Below are 17,688 nucleotides of genomic sequence, written 5' to 3'. Positions count from 1 at the left end.
GGACAGATACAGAACTTTAGGGATCGTTTTGGAAAACAAAAATTATTTCTGTAGCTAGACAATCAGAGCAATCGACCAATTCAGCCCACTTTAGGCCCAAATGACATAAGGCTATAAATACTTCTAATAGCCAAATACTTTGCAATATCATGATTACTCAGTGACCTCAGTGTTAGTGGAAGTGATAGCACAGTGAAATAACAAACACGCCTGAATGGTATATGGGGATGTTGGAAATACACTTGATGGGAAATGAGTGTAAGTTTTCTTTCTTCCTAACTTTTTCACTACAACTGTGTTGTCAAACTCAGAAAAGACTCATTGTCTCCATTATTTTCCACAAAAATTAAGGTGCACTTGGTAAGTAATTGGAAATGCTGAAAGCTCAATGAGACAAGCTGCCAGATTACTCATTCAAAGAGCTACCACAGATTTCTTAAGGAGTTAGAAATACAGTATAGAGAACTGTGATATAACATACAGAGAAAATACAGTCGTGGGCATAAATACAGCCCTGCCCTCTGCCGATCAAATTCCTAAATCTGCTCCAAACACCAGTATAGCTCCAACTAAATAAGGGTCAGTGGCAACTCATCATGTTGCAGGGACATATCTCCACTCCATTTCCCCAAACCCTCACAATGTAGCTGAAATAATTATTTCTTCTCTCCTCAGCAGCCACACAGACTCTTAAACCTGAAAAACCCTGACGGCTCTTAATGGTCATTCAAATTCTGAGTGCAGAACTAACATGGGGTTTCGTATGGCTGTTGCCACTGGGATTTGAAGTGGCTTTCTTTATGTGATCTATATGGAGCATCCGAAAGTATTTGCTGTTTGGCATTAAAACATCTTGCCAAAATAAACTTTATTGTTTATTTTATTGTGTTTATTGTTGTTTGTCTCTGTTTCCAGGGTTTCATGCACCTTCTTTAAAAGGGTTATTGCAAGGATCATTATAGTGACCTGCTGGACATTACATGCAGACTGTCAGATGAATGACTCCCACCTCATTCAGCTCAACTGGAAACTCCTCCAGAGTGGGTCTGTGATCCACCACCACTGCACAGGACTCAAAACTCTGGGGTTATCCCAATTGGGGGGGGATCCCAGACCCCACCAACATTGTGGTCTTGCCCCGCTGCAGGACCCCCACGGCATATCAGGCACGGGATTCCCAGCATGAGGAGGGAAACACAGCTCAGAGCGCTGATTACACTCGATGTGCATCGTGAAAACCAAAAGGAATTTGTTGGGGGGGGGGGGGGGAGGGGGGGAGGGCTGTGGGAAACTGGGAGCCCAAACTTCACACCCATGACAAAAAATCGTCTCTGCAATTAGCTATCATCTTTCTGCCCTTGCAGATTTCATCACCGTACCCCTCTTTGCCGCATCCTGCCCTGTCCTGCCTGCTAAAACAACATGCTGTGAAGTCTGAGGGGCAGGCAGGCTGAGGGGCAGGCAGGCTGAGGGGCAGGCAGGCTGAGGGGCAGGCAGGCAGGGCCCGGCCCCCCTGAACCAGGCAGTTGTAAGAGGGGACTCAGCTGTGGGTCTGGCACCTTAATCAGGGCTGCAAGTGCAGACGGCGGTCAGCAATCTGAATGCTTCCTCCATTCCCTCCTCTTCGGGATCACAGCACCTCCCCCCAGGCCCCACTCCCGGCGATGGGCCAGGGTAGGACGCGGGGCTCCTTGCCCAGTGCCATACTGGTGCGCACTGGGCGGGGCGGGAGGGCGGGAAGCGGGCTGAGGGGGCGCTGCGCCCGCCGCCGGCCGCCAGGGGGCGGTGTAATGGCGGCGCTGCCGGAGCGCGCTCGGCGCCCATTGGCCTGGCGGGGCGGGGCGGGGCGGGGCGGGTGTCCGTGCGCATGCGCGGCCCCCGCGCGGGGTGGCCCTTCCCGGCTGCCTTAGCGGCCGGCTCATGGCGGCGGCGGCGGCGGCGCGGTGACGGGTGAGCGGTGGGCCTCGACCGGCCGCGCCTGCCCGGGAAGGCCGTCCCGGGCTCCGGGGAGGGGGTGTGGGGCGGCAGGGCGGAGCGGGTAGGCGGGCGGTTGTCCTCCCTCGGCGGTCTCGGCCGTGCGGCCGCTCCCCTCGGAGCGGTCTAGGCCCGTGTGGAGAGTGGGGGGGCGGGGGCCCGCTCCTCGGCCCGCTCCTCGGCCCGCTCCTCGGCCCGCTCCTCGGCCCGCTCCTCGGCCCGCTCCGTCCTCACGGGGGGAGGAAATAACGGCCTTCTGTTTCTGTTGGCGTAGTTACAGCCCCTCTGCTTTGCTCCCGTGTGCCCCACTGTGCTGTGGTGCACCCCATCCCCTCCAGGCTTTGAGGCAGAAGGTCCCTTTCCTGCGATGGCAGGACCTTCCCTATATCCACACGCGTAGCATAACGTCCCCCAAGTGCATCATATCTGCCTCAGAATAGCGGCGGTCCTACTGCGTAAACTTTACTTCCCTGTGGCAGGTGGGAATTGTTGTAGTGCCCTGTCCTCATCCTGTTCCCCTATGCATTATAATCCCCTATATATTTCACTCCTTGTGCCCATACGTTTAATAATCTCTAATGAGTGCAACCTTCTCCATTTTCTTGCAGTGAACTCTGTTCTGCTGAGCCCTGGTTGTTCATATTGCACTGCAGGATTAAATTGTTGGGGTTTTTCTAAACTTTTGCTGGGCTTGCCACCTTTTGGAGTTGTAATATAGTTGCTGTCTGCTGTCTCTGAGACTTTGTCTGCAGATTTAAATGCACATAAATTATAGCAACAGTTATCTCTTATGTCAGGCAGGTTCCCTCAAATATAAGTATCTGTCAAATCTTTGAGATCAAGATCTTTCTGATGAGTCTATAAGATTTCACTGCAGACCATTAATCAGTCATGTTTGATCCTGCAGTAAATTAAGAAGTTACAGGTTTTGGGTGAAGATACTGTAATCTAGGCCTATCAGAGACTAAATAATTAGCTTACACGTTGTTCCACAGGTGATAGACCTCTTATTACATTCAAATACTCTCTTCTTCTGTTCGTGTCAGATGCAATATCAAAGGGATACATTTCATGCCATGTTATTGATGTTGTTACCTAGTTAATTTTTTATATATATATGTGTGTGTTGTGTGTATGTGCATATATAAACTTTATGTATTTGAGAGGCCTTTAAATGTGGTAATAGTTAATAATACTCTGACAAGTATCTTTAATATAAGAAAGATACATCCTTACAGTGGTGCAAAACAATAGTGACATTCAAGATGATTGGAATGTTGTTGTGTTTGTGTGAACAGTTTTTAAGGTCAGCAGAGACAATAATTCTTTGGTGTTTGATTCAGAAGTCTTAAGGCTTGTGTGATACATATTGTTGAATTTCTTTGTGAACTACAGCATAACTTCTTCAAAGCCTGAAAAGATTGATATCTAATGTTACAAATGTAGTTTTAGGAAGTTTCCAACACCTGATAGCACTCAAATAGTATTATTACCAGAAAAATATTATAACTTTGAATTTACTCTGGCTTTGGAAAAAAGATACATAAAAATACGGTGTACAAGCATACGCAAACTAGCAGCAAATAAGCCCTGGACGTAGGTTGGTTATGTCATCCGGATTTTTTTCTTTTGTCTTTTAGTTTTAAATTGAAGAGAAAATGTCACTTTACGATGACTTGGGAGTTGAGACCAGCGATTCTAAAACAGAAGGCTGGTCCAAAAATTTCAAACTACTACAGTCTCAACTGCAGGTGAAGAAAGCAGCTCTCACACAAGCAAAGGTATAGTCCTTTTGTATTTTTGCTTTCTATTATTCAAACTTCTTTTGTGCTCAGAGTATTGAGGAAAGTTTGTGACCTTAGAATATCGATTTGGAGTAATTCTGCTGGGATTTATCTATGAGTATGTAGTGAGGAGCCTAGCAAAGTTGAAGGGAGAAAATCATCACGCATTAGAAATTTTTGCAGAAAGTATTTCCAGTGTACGTGAAAGGGAGAAGGAGTGCAAGCTAATTCCTTGAGATTAAACAGTGTCAGAGCCATTTTCTCTTTTTATTACTACAGTATTTCACTTTTTCTTTGATACGTTGATATTCTGGCTCAGACAGGACATGTGTGTTCTTTGTGGTATGTAGGTTCTAGAGTAAGATTACTTAATTAAAAAATAAATTATAGCATTGATACTGAATACTAAGTAAGCACAGCATTTTTTCACTGGAATTACTCCTGATTTATGCTGCTAAAATTGAGGGCGGGATTTAGTTGATAATTGGAACAACCTGCATGAATGAAATCTGAATGACCACTATATTAGATATATTCTTTGTCTATGTAACTGGTATGCAGTGTATGCATAGACTAATAGAAGAATAGGATAGGATTAGAAAATTCAGAGTTCAGAATAGATTAATATGTTTATCAGATTATAAAATATGAAGAACAGTAGATCTTTGGAATAACTGAGCCCCTTCTTAAAACGATGCACTTGGTTCAAACTCATCTGAAGAGATTGTCTGAATTTTTAATGTGTGATTCTGGTCCTCGTCCATTCACCTACCACTGTGCATGCACAAGCAAAGTCTGATCTCGCTCGCTTAAAAAGAGGAAGGTGTGCACTGGTTTTACTGAAGCGATTTTTGAAATATTGCATCAGATCTGTATTTGTGTAGCCTCTCTTTAACCACAGTTGGCAAGCATCTGTCTGAGAACTGAGTGGCCTTTGCCACCACTAAAGTGGCATAAACTTAGTTATCCAAGTCAAGGTTCATTAGAAATGTTGAGAATTACTGCATGTTGATAAACTGAAAAGAAATGGTATATTGAGCTTTGCACAGTGAAGAATCTGAAACAGTGTTTTTCATCCTTTTAAAAAAAAAACAGAGATGCCAGCTGCAAGTATATAAAGCAAGCTGCTCTATAGAAAATTGTTTTGCTACCGTTTTTCAAACATCTCTTGTGTTTTGGTGATTTTTCAGAGTCAGAGAACAAAACAAACAACAGTCCTTGCTCCAGTGATTGACCTGAAACGAGGTAGCTCTTCTGATGAGAGACAGATTGTGGACACACCACCTCATGTAGCAGCTGGGTTAAAGGTAAGACCAAGGCAGCTATAAAGTCCAGCTGTTAACAGATGTTTTGGAATTGGAATTCCCTGACTGCAGTCTGCCTTTTTTTTTTTCTTCATTGACTTTCCTAGTGGTCAAAGAAGTGATAATTTTCTGAAATTGATTTTCTCTGCTTGGAGGTTTTCTGATTAACATTTCAACTGTATACAGACTTCCGTGTGATACCACATGGAATCACGAAGGTTAACATGCAATTAAAATAAAAGGGTTCCTAGTGTATTTCTCCTGAACATCTTCAAAGTACTTTGTAAGACAGCAATTCGGTCAGGTAAATAATGAATGTAACTGTGATTGCACCAGTGTTGGAGCTGGACCTGTGTAACAACCAAAAATAAAAAGAAAAGCCTCCTAACCTTTTAAAATGGATTTCTCATCATAAGGAATCAAAAAAACCTTTCTCCCTGAAACTTCTTCAAAGGTGATGGTTCTGAAATAGTTCTTTCAGATGAAAGAACAGCATGTGCACCTCTGTCAGAATTATATTAATAGCAGATGAGGTAAAAGACTGATGAGATTGTGTGGGAGAACCTCTTGCAGATGGTTGAAACAGCAAGATGCCATAAATACTTCTAATAACGAATTAATGGGGTTTGAAAAATTCTTGTCCATGCTGATTTGCAACTGCTTTGTATTTGGCAGAGGAGTGGATGAGGGTGATTCTTTCTTCATGGAAAAATTTGAGATAGGGAGAGACTGGGTGAAATGTGAATTTTGAGTAAAGCAAAGATTTCTTCAGTACCAGTGGAATTAGGATTATTATCTTCTGTCAGAGAACACAGGAGTTGAGTTTTGTGGTGTTTGGAGTGAAAAGGAACTGTTAAACTCTTAGTGTTCAACTGGAAACTTTCAGATCTCAGCTGAAAAAATTCTTTTTTCCTTTGTAAGGATCCTGTACCTAGTGGTTTTTCTGCGGGAGATGTGTTGATTCCTTTGGCGGACGAGTATGATCCCATGTTCCCAAATGACTATGAAAAAGTGGTAAAACGTCAAAGAGAGGAACGACAGAGGCAGCGTGAGCTGGAGAGGCAAAAGGAGATTGAAGAAAGAGAAAAGTAAGGCTTTTGTTTAAACTCATCACATATTGACAATTAGATAAAGACTAGAAAAATGGGTTTGTTTAGTTTTATCCCTCTAAGCAGTTTCAGGGATATTCTTACAGGGTTTGTGAAGAATACTGTAGAAACAAGCACAATGTTTTAATTAAGTTTTAATACTCTAGCTAAAATCACCTAATAGTGCAAAAATTATAGGATTTATCATGTTCACAACCTCTTTGGCTGAAAGATGTGTGTCAAGATTTTCTACATTTACTTTATTTCAATAGTAGCAGCAGTATTTGGGTATTTCGTGCATCAGTATCAGGCTTTGACCTTGAAGGTATTTTAGAGCATTTGTAATCAGTGTAACACAACCACAGAAGTACCTTTCAATGCTCAGTGGTAAGCCATCCTTCCTGCCTTTAAATACTCCAAACTGATACATGAATGTGTTTCAGTTTTAAAGATGTAGCTAGCGCAGCCTTTGAGAGGCATAGCTGCACTTTCTTTTTTAATATTCTGCATTCTGTTTAGTTAATTGTGTGTTACTCCTTTGTCTCTGGACAAAAGACAATAGCATTTATTTTTAATTACCTTAATGCCCTTTCCCTGGAATAAGAAATCTGTCTAATCGTATTAGAGAAGTTGCATGCAGATTCCATGTCCTATTAAAATAGGTAGTAAAAACATCTGCCAGCCAGGCAGTAAGATTATATTTGCTTATTTTATTTTAAGTGAAATTAATAAGCCAGTTTCATCATGTTATGAATCATCTAAAGTCTGTGGAATTACAAGAGGGATGTTCTGTTGCCTGGTTTAGATTATGGAAATTAATATTTCCAGTCATTTGGACTGCTCTGTCTTCTCTTGGTTACATCTTCATTGTTCTGGTGGAGGAGGAATGCCTGAGGCTCTGTCGTACTGCAACTAGCATGGGAGATCTCAGAAACCTGGGCTGTCAATTCCACAGCTTTGGCGTTGATTGCTATTTAGTCGTGCTTGTACTTGTAGTACGTGGACCAAGAGAGTAGTCTTTGTATATAAAAATTAGAGAGAGGAAGTGAAAAATACATAATGCATTCTGATTTAAAATTGAGGAAGCAATCTCAGCCAAACCTGCATCAGATGTATGCTTTGTGATATCCTGGGTGTTTGAACTGAGTGTACATTTGTTTTAAACTCACAGTGTAGAGATTCAGAAATTTTGTCTGGTTCCATAGTGGTGCTGTTTTTAGCATCTTGTAGCAGTTTTGATGACTGTGCTGGGAATGAGATCTGATTTATGCCCCAGGCTGTGCTCTGAACTTTTTGGGAAAAATATTTTTCCTTTTTCTAAAGCATTAAAACGAGTAATGTCATGATCACAATAAATAACAGTTAAAGTGCAAACAATTGTTGAAGTGTTTCTCACCTAAAGTTAAAAGTTTTAGTAGACTTGCCTGAATCTTATTTTAATTGCCAAGCTAGCATCTCAATAATCTGATATTGAAGTGTAATGATTCTTTGAGGTTTTTTAATTGACTAAGTAAATTATAATACTCTGCATAGTCTGTGATTAGGGAATTTAAAAGGAATTCTATTCAGAGCATGGTGATTAATTAATGTCTGCTACCTTGCTATTGGTTCTATTCAACACCTCTTCCGTTGTAGTTACTCAGTCGCCATAGTCAGGTTGGACTAGATTTATGCAGATGCTTCTTCATTTCTAGACATTCTTCTTGGCTGGCTTGCAAGTGGAGAATGATCTTGCTTTGGATCCATCTTATATTTTACAAAAATTACTCCATGAGGATGAAAATAAAGAAACAAAGTAATGGTGATTGCTTACACCTTCATGGAAAACATTATAAAATGTCAGTTAGAACGTAGCAGTGTAAATCACACTGCAAAGGTGGGATTGCAAATTAAAGGAAAGAGTTAACTTCGATGGTTTCTTATCCTAACATACCATGTCTCCTAGAAGACGTAAAGACAGACATGAAGCCAGTGGGTTTTCAAGAAGACCAGATCCAGATTCTGATGAAGATGAAGATTACGAAAGGGAGAGACGAAAAAGAAGTAAGGGAGATGTTTATGTTTTTGATGGGGAAAAAGGAGAAGAAGCTGGGGGGAGGAATTCACAATCCTGTTCCTGTTTCCTGGAATCTGTATTTCTCTGTTCTTAGCTGAGAAGTATACTGTTATTTCTGAGCCCTGAGAATAAACCTAGCATTTTAGTACACCGTAACTGTTGTAACACAGAAAACTGTTCTTTCCATGGAGGCAGGTGGCAACTAAATTATTTGTGAAAAGACTTCTTTTTTATGTTAGTTTGTGGATACCTGTTCTAAGTTTCTGCATGGTGTAGGCTCCAGGAAGGGACTGGGGCGTGAGATAAAACCACACTATGAGAACCACTATTGATTTTTCATTATTAAAGCTTACTGGTCTTGCCTTTATTATGTGAATGCCCTTAGAAATAGTTAGAAGATGTGGATCTGGGTGATGAGATGTCTTTGCATGAGCAAAATTAATCTTTATTCTCTTTCAGCAACAAAGTAAATAATTCAGGTCTGTTGTTACTTTAAAAAAGAAAATTTCTGACAGGACATTTAAAATATTTGGTCTCCCTTGGAAGCTTGGGACTACATTATAATATTGCTCATTAAAATATGGAAGAGGCTTTGTACTTTTGAAACTAATTAATCTTGAGCAGAGTATCTTTTTAATTTGGTTTGATTGAGCAGTTTTAGAACTGAAGACTTGTTTCACTGCAGTCTTTAATGTTGAAATCCTATGAAATGTGTTTATGATAGACACCATATGTAGTACATCGCTGCCATTTGATGTTGTCTCCCTTGGTGTGCCTTTCATTCATTTATAGTTTACCACTACTGAGACTTCTCAGACTGCTCTCTTGCTACTTTTCTGTTGGTAGAGATGTGTGTTAAGAATTGGCTGGTAAGGAGCCAGCAGCTGTGTTAAGATTCAGTGAAGCTATTCCAAGCAGCAGAACCTAATCGTACAAATGTGGTGTCTTCCATTTTGCTCACAGGTATGGGAGGAGCTGCCATTGCACCACCCACTTCTCTTGTTGAGAAGGACAAGGAACGTAAGTACACCAAAATCCTGTTGTCTAAAACCTAGCAGTGGCGTTTATTTCTCACTCAACTTTCTGTTCAGTTAAGTTGTCCTGCCGCTCTTCCCATACAATTCTTTGTGGCAGAAGCACTTACACTAGTCCTTTGTTGATGGGGGGAAGCTATGGGGAACCTGCGATACTACTGAGCTTCACATCTCTGTTCTGAAGGATTCTTTCTGTATTGCTAGAGAGGTAAACCACCACGCAGGCTGCTCTGTTACAACCATATTCAGTTACTCATTTCTGATGTGAAAGAAGAAACGCCGCAGACAGGTTTCTCTGGGTAGATTAGAAACCTCCCCAGTATGGAGAGGGGAATTTTTCCATTACCTTTTGCCTTAGGAGGTACTTTATGAGTATCTTTTCTGAAGGAGTTATGCACTACAGACAGCATTTTGTGGTTTTGAGGGATACAGTATTTGCTGAAGAGGGGTGTGTGCACTATGGTTTCCCCGCAATGAAGGTAGCTTGAAGATTGTAGTTGTCCACTAGATGGCATAATCTTGCTGTAAGAGCAAAACTGTTCCTTTTTTTTTTTTTGCATGTCTAATTGTCTTAAATTTTTAAATTAAAATAATAAACAGTATGTTGTGTACGTTAAAAAATAATAAGAAAAAAGAATCTTATGCACACAAACTTTGGGAGTCCTGATTTTATTTATGAGAAGATTGAAATAAAGCTTGGTGAAGTAAGTGAATGATATAATAGTGAAAGCATTTGAAGTGTGTAAACATTAAAAACAGAAAGAGATTGTTTTGAGTAAATAATTAAGAGCAATTGAGCGGTGTCAAGGAAAAGTAAATATAGGCTGGAAATGGTAGAAATATCCTGAGGGGGAGAGCTTTCAAAATGTGACATGATCTCACAAGGAAACCTTTGTACAGCTTGTTACTTGATGCTCAAAGCTAGGCTGGAAAAACCTGAGAAAATATTGCTGTAGCAATATTGCTGTAGCCCAGTCCATCTGCTGCTTAAATAGGGATATTTTTCCTCATATGACATCCCCAAACTTCATGTCTGACATTTTATTTGGTATGGTACAAGCACTAGTTTGCAAGAAAATACTCTAAAATGAAGTCAGCCTGAAAGTCCATAAGTACATTCAGAAGCGTGGTTTGCATATTTTCTTTAGTGTTCCATAGGCTATTTTTTACATTTTGCCATTTGACTTGTTAGTGGAAGATAGTTTAATAATCTAATTGGTATGATTGAGATATCTATATAGAGAGATATATATCTCCATCCCCCAGGAAAAGTTGCAGTGAGATGTCTTTTAAGATTGTATAAATACTTTGCTTCAAGTTCTTTTTAATAGACTGATTTCTCTTTTGTGTAAATGTACAGTGTACTTCTCTTTACAGTCCTCAGGCCCCAGGCTGTGTGTGTTGATCCATTTTTATCATAATTCTATTCCTCATGAATGGGGCTTTTAAGTTTGCTTGTCCTGTCTGGATAAACTCACTGTTGTGCAGGTGGCCTCTTAGTGTTTCTTTTCTCCATTTAATAAGAGGTTAATAAATGCATTATAGACCTATGGATACAAACTCATTGTATATCCTATGAGGAAAATCCAGAATAATTCAAGCCTTGTTTCTGAGAGGGAGAGCGATGAGGAGGTGTTAAAGCAGCGTGTGTTTGGTGGATGAAAAGCTGGACATGACCCGGCAGTATGTGCTCACAGCCCAGCAAACCAGCCGTGTGCTGGGCTGCATCAAGAGAAGCGTGGCCAGCAGGTCGAGGGAGGGCATTCTCCCCCTCTGCTCCGCTCCGCTCTCCTGAGACCCCCCCTGCAGTGCTGGGTCCAGCTCTGGGGGCACCAACAGCAGAAGGACACGGACCTGCTCGAGCGGGGCCAGAGGAGGCCACGAAGATGATCAGGGGGCTGGAGCACCCCCCTGTGAGGACAGGCTGAGAGAGTTGGGGGGGTTCAGCTGGAGAAGAGAAGGCTCCAGGGAGACCTTATAGCACTTTCCAGTACTTAAAGGGAGTTTATAAGAAAGATGGGGAGAGACTTTTTAGTAGGGCTTCTTGCAATAGGATGAGGGGTAGTGGTTTTAAACTAAAGGAAGGTAGATTTAGATTGGGCATAAGGAGGAAATTTTTTATGATGAGGGTGGCGAAACACTGGCACAGGTTGCTCAGAGGGGTGGTAGATGCCCCATCCTTGGAAACATTCAGGGACAGGCTGAATGAGGCTCTGAGCACCCTGATCTAGTTGAAGATGTCCCTGCTCATTGCAGGGGGATTTGGACTAGATGATCTTTAGGGTCCCTTCCAACCCAAACTATTCTATGATTCATGTGCAAAGGAAACATTCTTCTGATTTGGATTTATGTGGAAGACTCCTTTTTTGTAATTTGTTACTGTTAAAGCAGAAAAAAGTACAACTTGTAGATGAAGAGCTGTCTGTAAATGAGTTAGATTGAAGGCACAGTACTCTAGTGTTCGTAAGTTCAAGTAGGTAGTTCATGCAAAGTATTTCAGTGAAAAAGCAAGTGTCTCTTTTCTTCAGCTGTAGCATCGTTTCCGTTTGAAGAGGAGTCAAGACCACGGGCACCATCCTCCAAAGCAGCTATTCCTCCTCCAGTGTATGATGAGCCAGAAAGACCTCGTTCCCCCACAGGACCTAGCAACTCTTTCCTTGCTAACATGGGGTAAATGATTGACTTTGCACGTTTTGTGGAAAAAGACATTAGAAGGTGGTGGAAACAAAAAGTTAAAACAGTTTGTCAGTAGAGAAGAACACAACCCGTTGCATGTATGTGGTTAGTCTGAGTGCATATAGTCCTAACTGGCAGGATACAGAAAAAGCAGTGGATTTACTTGATGGAGGGGAATGCATTTGAGGTGGTTGCATTGAAGGCTGTGCTTTAAGCGAGTTCTGAAGCCACATTCCAGTATTAAAGTGTTTATGCTGGTACAAGCCAAGCTAATGTGTACAGGAAGACACAGATGGCATGTCAGTTCCTCTAGGTTTCTTTTCCAGCTTTGTCTTAAATTTGCTACGTACCAGTGGGCAACTCATTTCAGCTCTGCTTTGTTTGTTTGTTTAGAAATTCAAAGCATATTTGTATGAATGTGGCAGCTCTGGCTGCAAATCTGTCCATGTACTTTTCTGCCTTGGATTAGCGTTGTGTGTAACGCTTGTGTCACTACTGTGGCAACAAAGTGAAGTTGAATTTATAGTTAAAAACAGCTTAAAGGTCTCATTTGAAAAGTGTAGTGGTTGGCTATGCCCCTCTTATCAGTCATATCGGGTATTGTGGAAATGCAGCCTCAGTGTAGTCAAAACTGTATCCAGGAGGAACACAGACATAAAAATGTAGTTTATTACATTATTACACTGCATTTCCACTTTGGAGACAATTTTTCATGCAGTTTCTTTTATAGAAACGCTCTTTTTTTTTTTTTCTACATCATCTAGAGAAAGGATAACCAAACTCAGTACTGTTGGACCAGTTTGTGTTGTTACCACCTCTAGTTAGCAATGTCCTGGGACCTTCACTTCACTGAAGGAAGTGCTGAAAATAAGACCTAACCTGCCTTACTTTGACCACACAGTTGGCTGCTGTTTGTTCTGTGACTTAGTGTTTCAACCTTTCAGCATTACATAGCCAGATTTTTTGACCTTTTTTAATGTGTCTTTGTATGTTTCATACAGTGTGATACAGTGTGGTTAGAAAATAATTTTGTAGTCACTGATCCTGCATTTTCTGTTTAATCTTATATGCCTGTTGGTAAAATGGAGGTGACTGAGCATAGAATATTTACTGTAGTATAAACTATTATACCATGGCATGTCTTTTGTGTCTTGGCCTATCTAGCTATGGTCTCCAAAGAAATGTCAGCACATGTAGGTATATTTTGATTCTATCTGTTCCTTTAGTGGGAATTTAAAAACCTGTCAGCGGAGGTGCTTTTTAGAAGGTACTTAAAAAAAGGTACCTTTAAATGGGTTGGGGACTTTATTGTCTCAATTCATTTTTGAAAATTCAGAAAGATGAGACATGTTTAAATTAATACTGAGGATATCGAGATTTTTTATAGGAAGGGGTAACAAAACCTTGTACGTGGTCTGGTGTTTACACCAACTTTGAGCTCATAGATAGTAGAATGTGATCTGTGGGAAGCAGGTCATTCCACATCTGCCTTTTCTCTTAAGCTTTTGATACCAGCCACTGACAAAGACAAGAAACTGGACTAAATAGACCTTGGTCCAATCTGTTTTGTGATTTACTGTCGGGACCTTGATCTCGTGAAAGATGTCCCTGCCCATGGCAGAGGGGTTGGACTAGCTGACCTTTAAAGGTCATTTCCAGCCAAAACCATTCTGTAGAGCATATGATGCTGACTTGCACTGCTAATAGAAGTTGGGTTGTGTTGGACAAATATCAACAATTTTGTCAAATTCTCTGACAGCTTTTCTATCTGTAATTCAGGGGTAACACTTCATCTTCACAGGGTGCTGTGAAATTACTAGGTTGTAAAGTCGTGTAGAAGCTCTTATGTTTTCAGTCTCTGTGTAATGAGATTTTAGGAGGGTAGAGTATTTGAGCACTTGGGAGAAATGCAATGTTAATGTTTTGCGTAAGAAACCTTTACTAACGGATGCTTTTTCTCTTTGCAGAGGGACAGTAGCTCACAAAATCATGCAGAAATATGGTTTCAGAGAGGGCCAGGGACTGGGAAAGCACGAACAGGGGCTGAGCACAGCACTGTCAGTAGAGAAAACAAGCAAGAGGGGTGGCAAGATCATTGTTGGTGATTCTGCAGAGAAAGGTAATTTAGTCCTACACCAATAAATTTGTGAAAATGGTCAGGGAAAATTAATAGTTTAGGTTCAATGAAAGCTTGTGAATTTTTTGTTTGCCATCTTGTCCTTGAAGAAAATACTAGTTAGAATTGGAAGAACGACTTATGTTCCTTTTTGTGGAAATTTATCTTTTTTATCTTTATAAAAAGTGTTCCTCTATTAATTATTTTAGTTCATCCTCCTCTTGCCCCATCAGTTGTCCTCCTTCAGTGTTTGGAAGCCTCTTCTCTTCAAGGGGTGATCCTGCTCTGCTTCTGCTGGCTTTCTCCCTATCACGTGCTTAGATACTGCTCTCATTTCCCCACTATTGTCTGATCTAGAGATGACACCTAGGCTCACTAGAACAGCACCTCTGCTTCAGTACAAGTATTGGAAGTCAGGAGATCTGATTTTTAGTTCTTAGGGGATCTGTTACAATTCTGAACTTATGAATTATTTCTCTCATAGTACCTTGTCAGTGTTTTAGCTTCATTCATGTTCTTTAGAAGTGATTTTTCTGCTCATTGTCCTTCCAAGTAGCTACAAGTTCTGAATGACCGATCCTCGCTCATACAAAACTATATTTTGTTGCTTTTATTCCACTGTTTGAAAGCAGTAAGATTCTGAGAAAAGCCCCCATATAAGGTTTAAATGAACTTTAGTCTTAAATTATTCCGTGATTAACTGTTCTGTTGTCATAGCAGAAACGGGCAAGAAAGCAGATTCTAACCCATTGACTGAGATACTGAAATGCCCAACTAAAGTGGTCTTACTAAGGGTAAGTCAGGATTAAGAGAACATGTCTTGGTGTTTGCAGTATACGGGACTGGTTGAAATGTTTAAACCTGTGTTCGTGTCACAGTGACTGTACAGTTCAGGCAGTTCTGGCCTGCACCTACATGGTGCTTTGTGTTGTGGAGATAATATGCATCTTCCTGAGATACAAGTTGTGACTGTAGATGAACACTGCTTTAGATTATACAGTTACCTTGTTTTAGTGCTGAGGAACTGTCTCCTCCTGTGGCTCTTAACTGGTAAACAGAAGCTTAAAGTATTCGTGGTGACAGTTGCATGCATCCGTGATTTGTGTACAGATTATCATCTGTACAGAGTACACCCGGTGAGTTGGGTTTATTCTTTTAACTTTCAGAACATGGTAGGTGCTGGGGAGGTGGATGAAGATCTGGAAGTGGAAACTAAGGAGGAATGCGAGAAATATGGCAAGGTTGGGAAATGTGTCATCTTTGAGGTAAGAGATAATCTGTCTCTCTTTTTGGCTGCTCTGGAAGCAAACTGGGCACTTGTTCCTCATGACTTACTGCCTAAGAGAAGGGGTGTAGATCAGAAGATCTCTCAGGGTCCTTTGCTGTGTTGTGATTCTGGATTTTTCCAGTCTGTAAGATACAAACTTTTAATGTCACAAACTGAGCAAAAATCTCTGGGTATTGTGCTTTTGGAACCTTTTTATTGTGTTCTCTTCACTACTTTTATGAAGAACAGCAATTTAAAACAGTATTTTTACGACTGTTCTAATTGCTTCTGGGTTTGGGGGGGGTCGTTTTGTTTCAGATTCCTGGTGCCCCTGATGATGAAGCTGTAAGAATATTTTTAGAGTTTGAACGGGTTGAATCTGCCATCAAAGGTGGGATACTAAATTGTGTCTTGTGAACCTCAGTTAACTTCTGTAGAGAGATTAAACAGTCTCACTGATCAGACTGTTTAGCTAAAGAAATGTTTATTTTATTGAATTGCTGCTCACTGACCTTTTCTTGGCTTTAATTCCAGCTGTTGTGGATCTAAATGGAAGATACTTTGGAGGCAGAGTCGTGAAGGCTTGTTTCTACAACCTGGACAAGTTCAGAGTACTGGATCTGGCAGAGCAAGTCTGATTTTAAAAATCTAGCCCGAGGTGTCACTGTTTTGGCAATCATGTTTTCAGTGGTAGGCTGGGAATAAAGAAGAGAAAAGTAGCTTTCCTAGCAAACTGGAAACAGGCCTCATTGAATGGATTTTTCACATTCGTTGTGACTTACATTTTTTGTAATATAAAGCCCTTTGAAAGTAAGATTCACGTCTGTGTGTTTTTGAATTGCACAATTCTGCTTATTGCTCTGGGGATCCTATTTTTTTTTTGAGCTTTCAGAGGACTTCGTTCTTTTGAAAAGCCACTGCTGAGGAGATGCTTTGTCTGTATTCCTGCTTTCCTTGTTCTGGTGCTTCATCATGGAGTCCCTGTGCTGCATCCACACTAAGTGGGAAGCTTTGGAAAAGGACTGTGTGCTGTCATACTTCTGTCATACTGCCCTGACAGTATCTCTCAGAGTTACAGCCTTGCTCTCCTAAGTCCTCCGCCTCTGCACGCCAGAGTGATTTGGGGTCGTTGGACAGTTGGCAGCTCGTTTGTTCTCTCCTGACTCCAGGATGATACTTTCTGTGCCAGAATGGAGACTAAAGGAACAAGGAATGAATCTGTCTTTCTTCCCAAACCCAAAGAAAATACACGTTTAACCCAGGGAAATGGAAGGAGGAGGGAATTTAAAATGCTTAGCCATTTGAATCAGAATGAGGGGATTGTTAGCAGGAGCTCTGTGCTGTCAAGCAGTCTTTGCTAGAAATGTCCAGGGTTAACCGATTGCAGGGCGTTGTTGAAATGCTGTAGGTAGAACAGAGGGAAACTCATTCTTGTATCTGGACAGCTGTCAGGTTCTCACTTCATCTAACGTCACACATAAGTAACTAACTTTTTGTTTAAATGGTTCAAACCTGGCATTTGCTCTTTCTATATATATTTCTATATTTGAGGTCAAATAATATCAGGGTTAGGCTTAATTATTTTTGAGGAGTTCCAGTGGAAGTTTTCGAAGTAGGTGATGGAAGAAAATTCTCATATGAAAATCTGAAGAGTTGACAAACTAAACTACTAAACACTACAACTCTTAATCTGATGTAAAATAATACATAGCACTCTGCTCCTGATTTCATGTTTGCTTTTTGTTCGGGAACAGTAGTGACAAAGAGTTGGCAAGAGGTGGCTATGCAATGATGGCAGCTGTCTCAGTGCTCTGTTGCACCAGGAGTTGTGCAGATATTAATGGAAGTGTCCTCTGAGGGCATTTTAGCTGTTTGAAAGCTGATGCTGGATGTCTTTTTCCTGTTATACACATGTATTGGGGGGAGGGGGTATAGACCTGTAGTTGATCAATGCTGTGAATATCTCCAGTTATTGCCCTTTTATTAAGTTTTGGCTGCAGATCTATATGACAAACCCTTGGTCTTGTGTTTTGCTTTTGTCTGCTTGTGTTCCACCAACCTCTGTACAAACATTTGCTTGTAAAACAGAAAACAATTTTTAAAAAAAACTTGTATTTTACCTACTGTGTGTTGGCTTCCTTACTGTCCTCTTCCGTTGCACAAGGCCTTCCCACAGAGGCACCACGTGTGCTGCTCTTGGCAGTCGCTGCAATCCACCATTAGAAAACCTGTCTGCAGCAGAGGTGAAGAACCAGCCTGACTAATACTAAAACCACAGGACTTGGGGCAATAACAGACTCTAGATTCTGTTACTGGCTCCACTGTTAGTTTTCTGTTTGACCTCGAGCAACACTTTAAGGCCTTTGCTACTATGTAGTAAAAAAGAAAC

General features: G+C 41.1%; 1 protein-coding gene across 6 annotated transcripts; it reads left to right on the top strand.

Annotated features, from left to right (window-relative positions):
- Positions 1–1,879: 1,879 nt before the first annotated feature.
- Positions 1,880–17,418, top strand: RBM17 (RNA binding motif protein 17). Of its 6 annotated transcripts, none has more exons than XM_074828068.1 (12): positions 1,880–1,950; positions 3,615–3,755; positions 4,949–5,065; positions 5,984–6,150; positions 8,096–8,193; positions 9,170–9,226; positions 11,769–11,910; positions 13,884–14,035; positions 14,753–14,826; positions 15,199–15,297; positions 15,618–15,690; positions 15,834–17,418. In XM_074828068.1, the coding sequence occupies exons 2-12, from the start codon at positions 3,633–3,635 to the stop codon at positions 15,935–15,937; spliced, it is 1,206 nt and encodes a 401-aa protein (XP_074684169.1). In that variant the 5' UTR covers positions 1,880–1,950; positions 3,615–3,632; the 3' UTR covers positions 15,938–17,418. The 6 variants fall into 6 exon arrangements, with proteins under 6 accessions (XP_074684169.1, XP_074684168.1, XP_074684167.1 ...); XM_074828067.1 differs by having other exon boundaries at positions 14,750–14,826; XM_074828066.1 differs by having other exon boundaries at positions 8,099–8,193; positions 14,750–14,826; positions 15,199–15,690.
- Positions 17,419–17,688: the final 270 nt, after the last annotated feature.

Source organism: Strix aluco, chromosome 5, assembly GCF_031877795.1.
Source record: "Strix aluco isolate bStrAlu1 chromosome 5, bStrAlu1.hap1, whole genome shotgun sequence".
NCBI classification, from domain to species: domain Eukaryota; kingdom Metazoa; phylum Chordata; class Aves; order Strigiformes; family Strigidae; genus Strix; species Strix aluco.
Note: the sequence above shows the minus strand (reverse complement) of the source record. Positions and strands in the feature narration are given on the sequence as shown.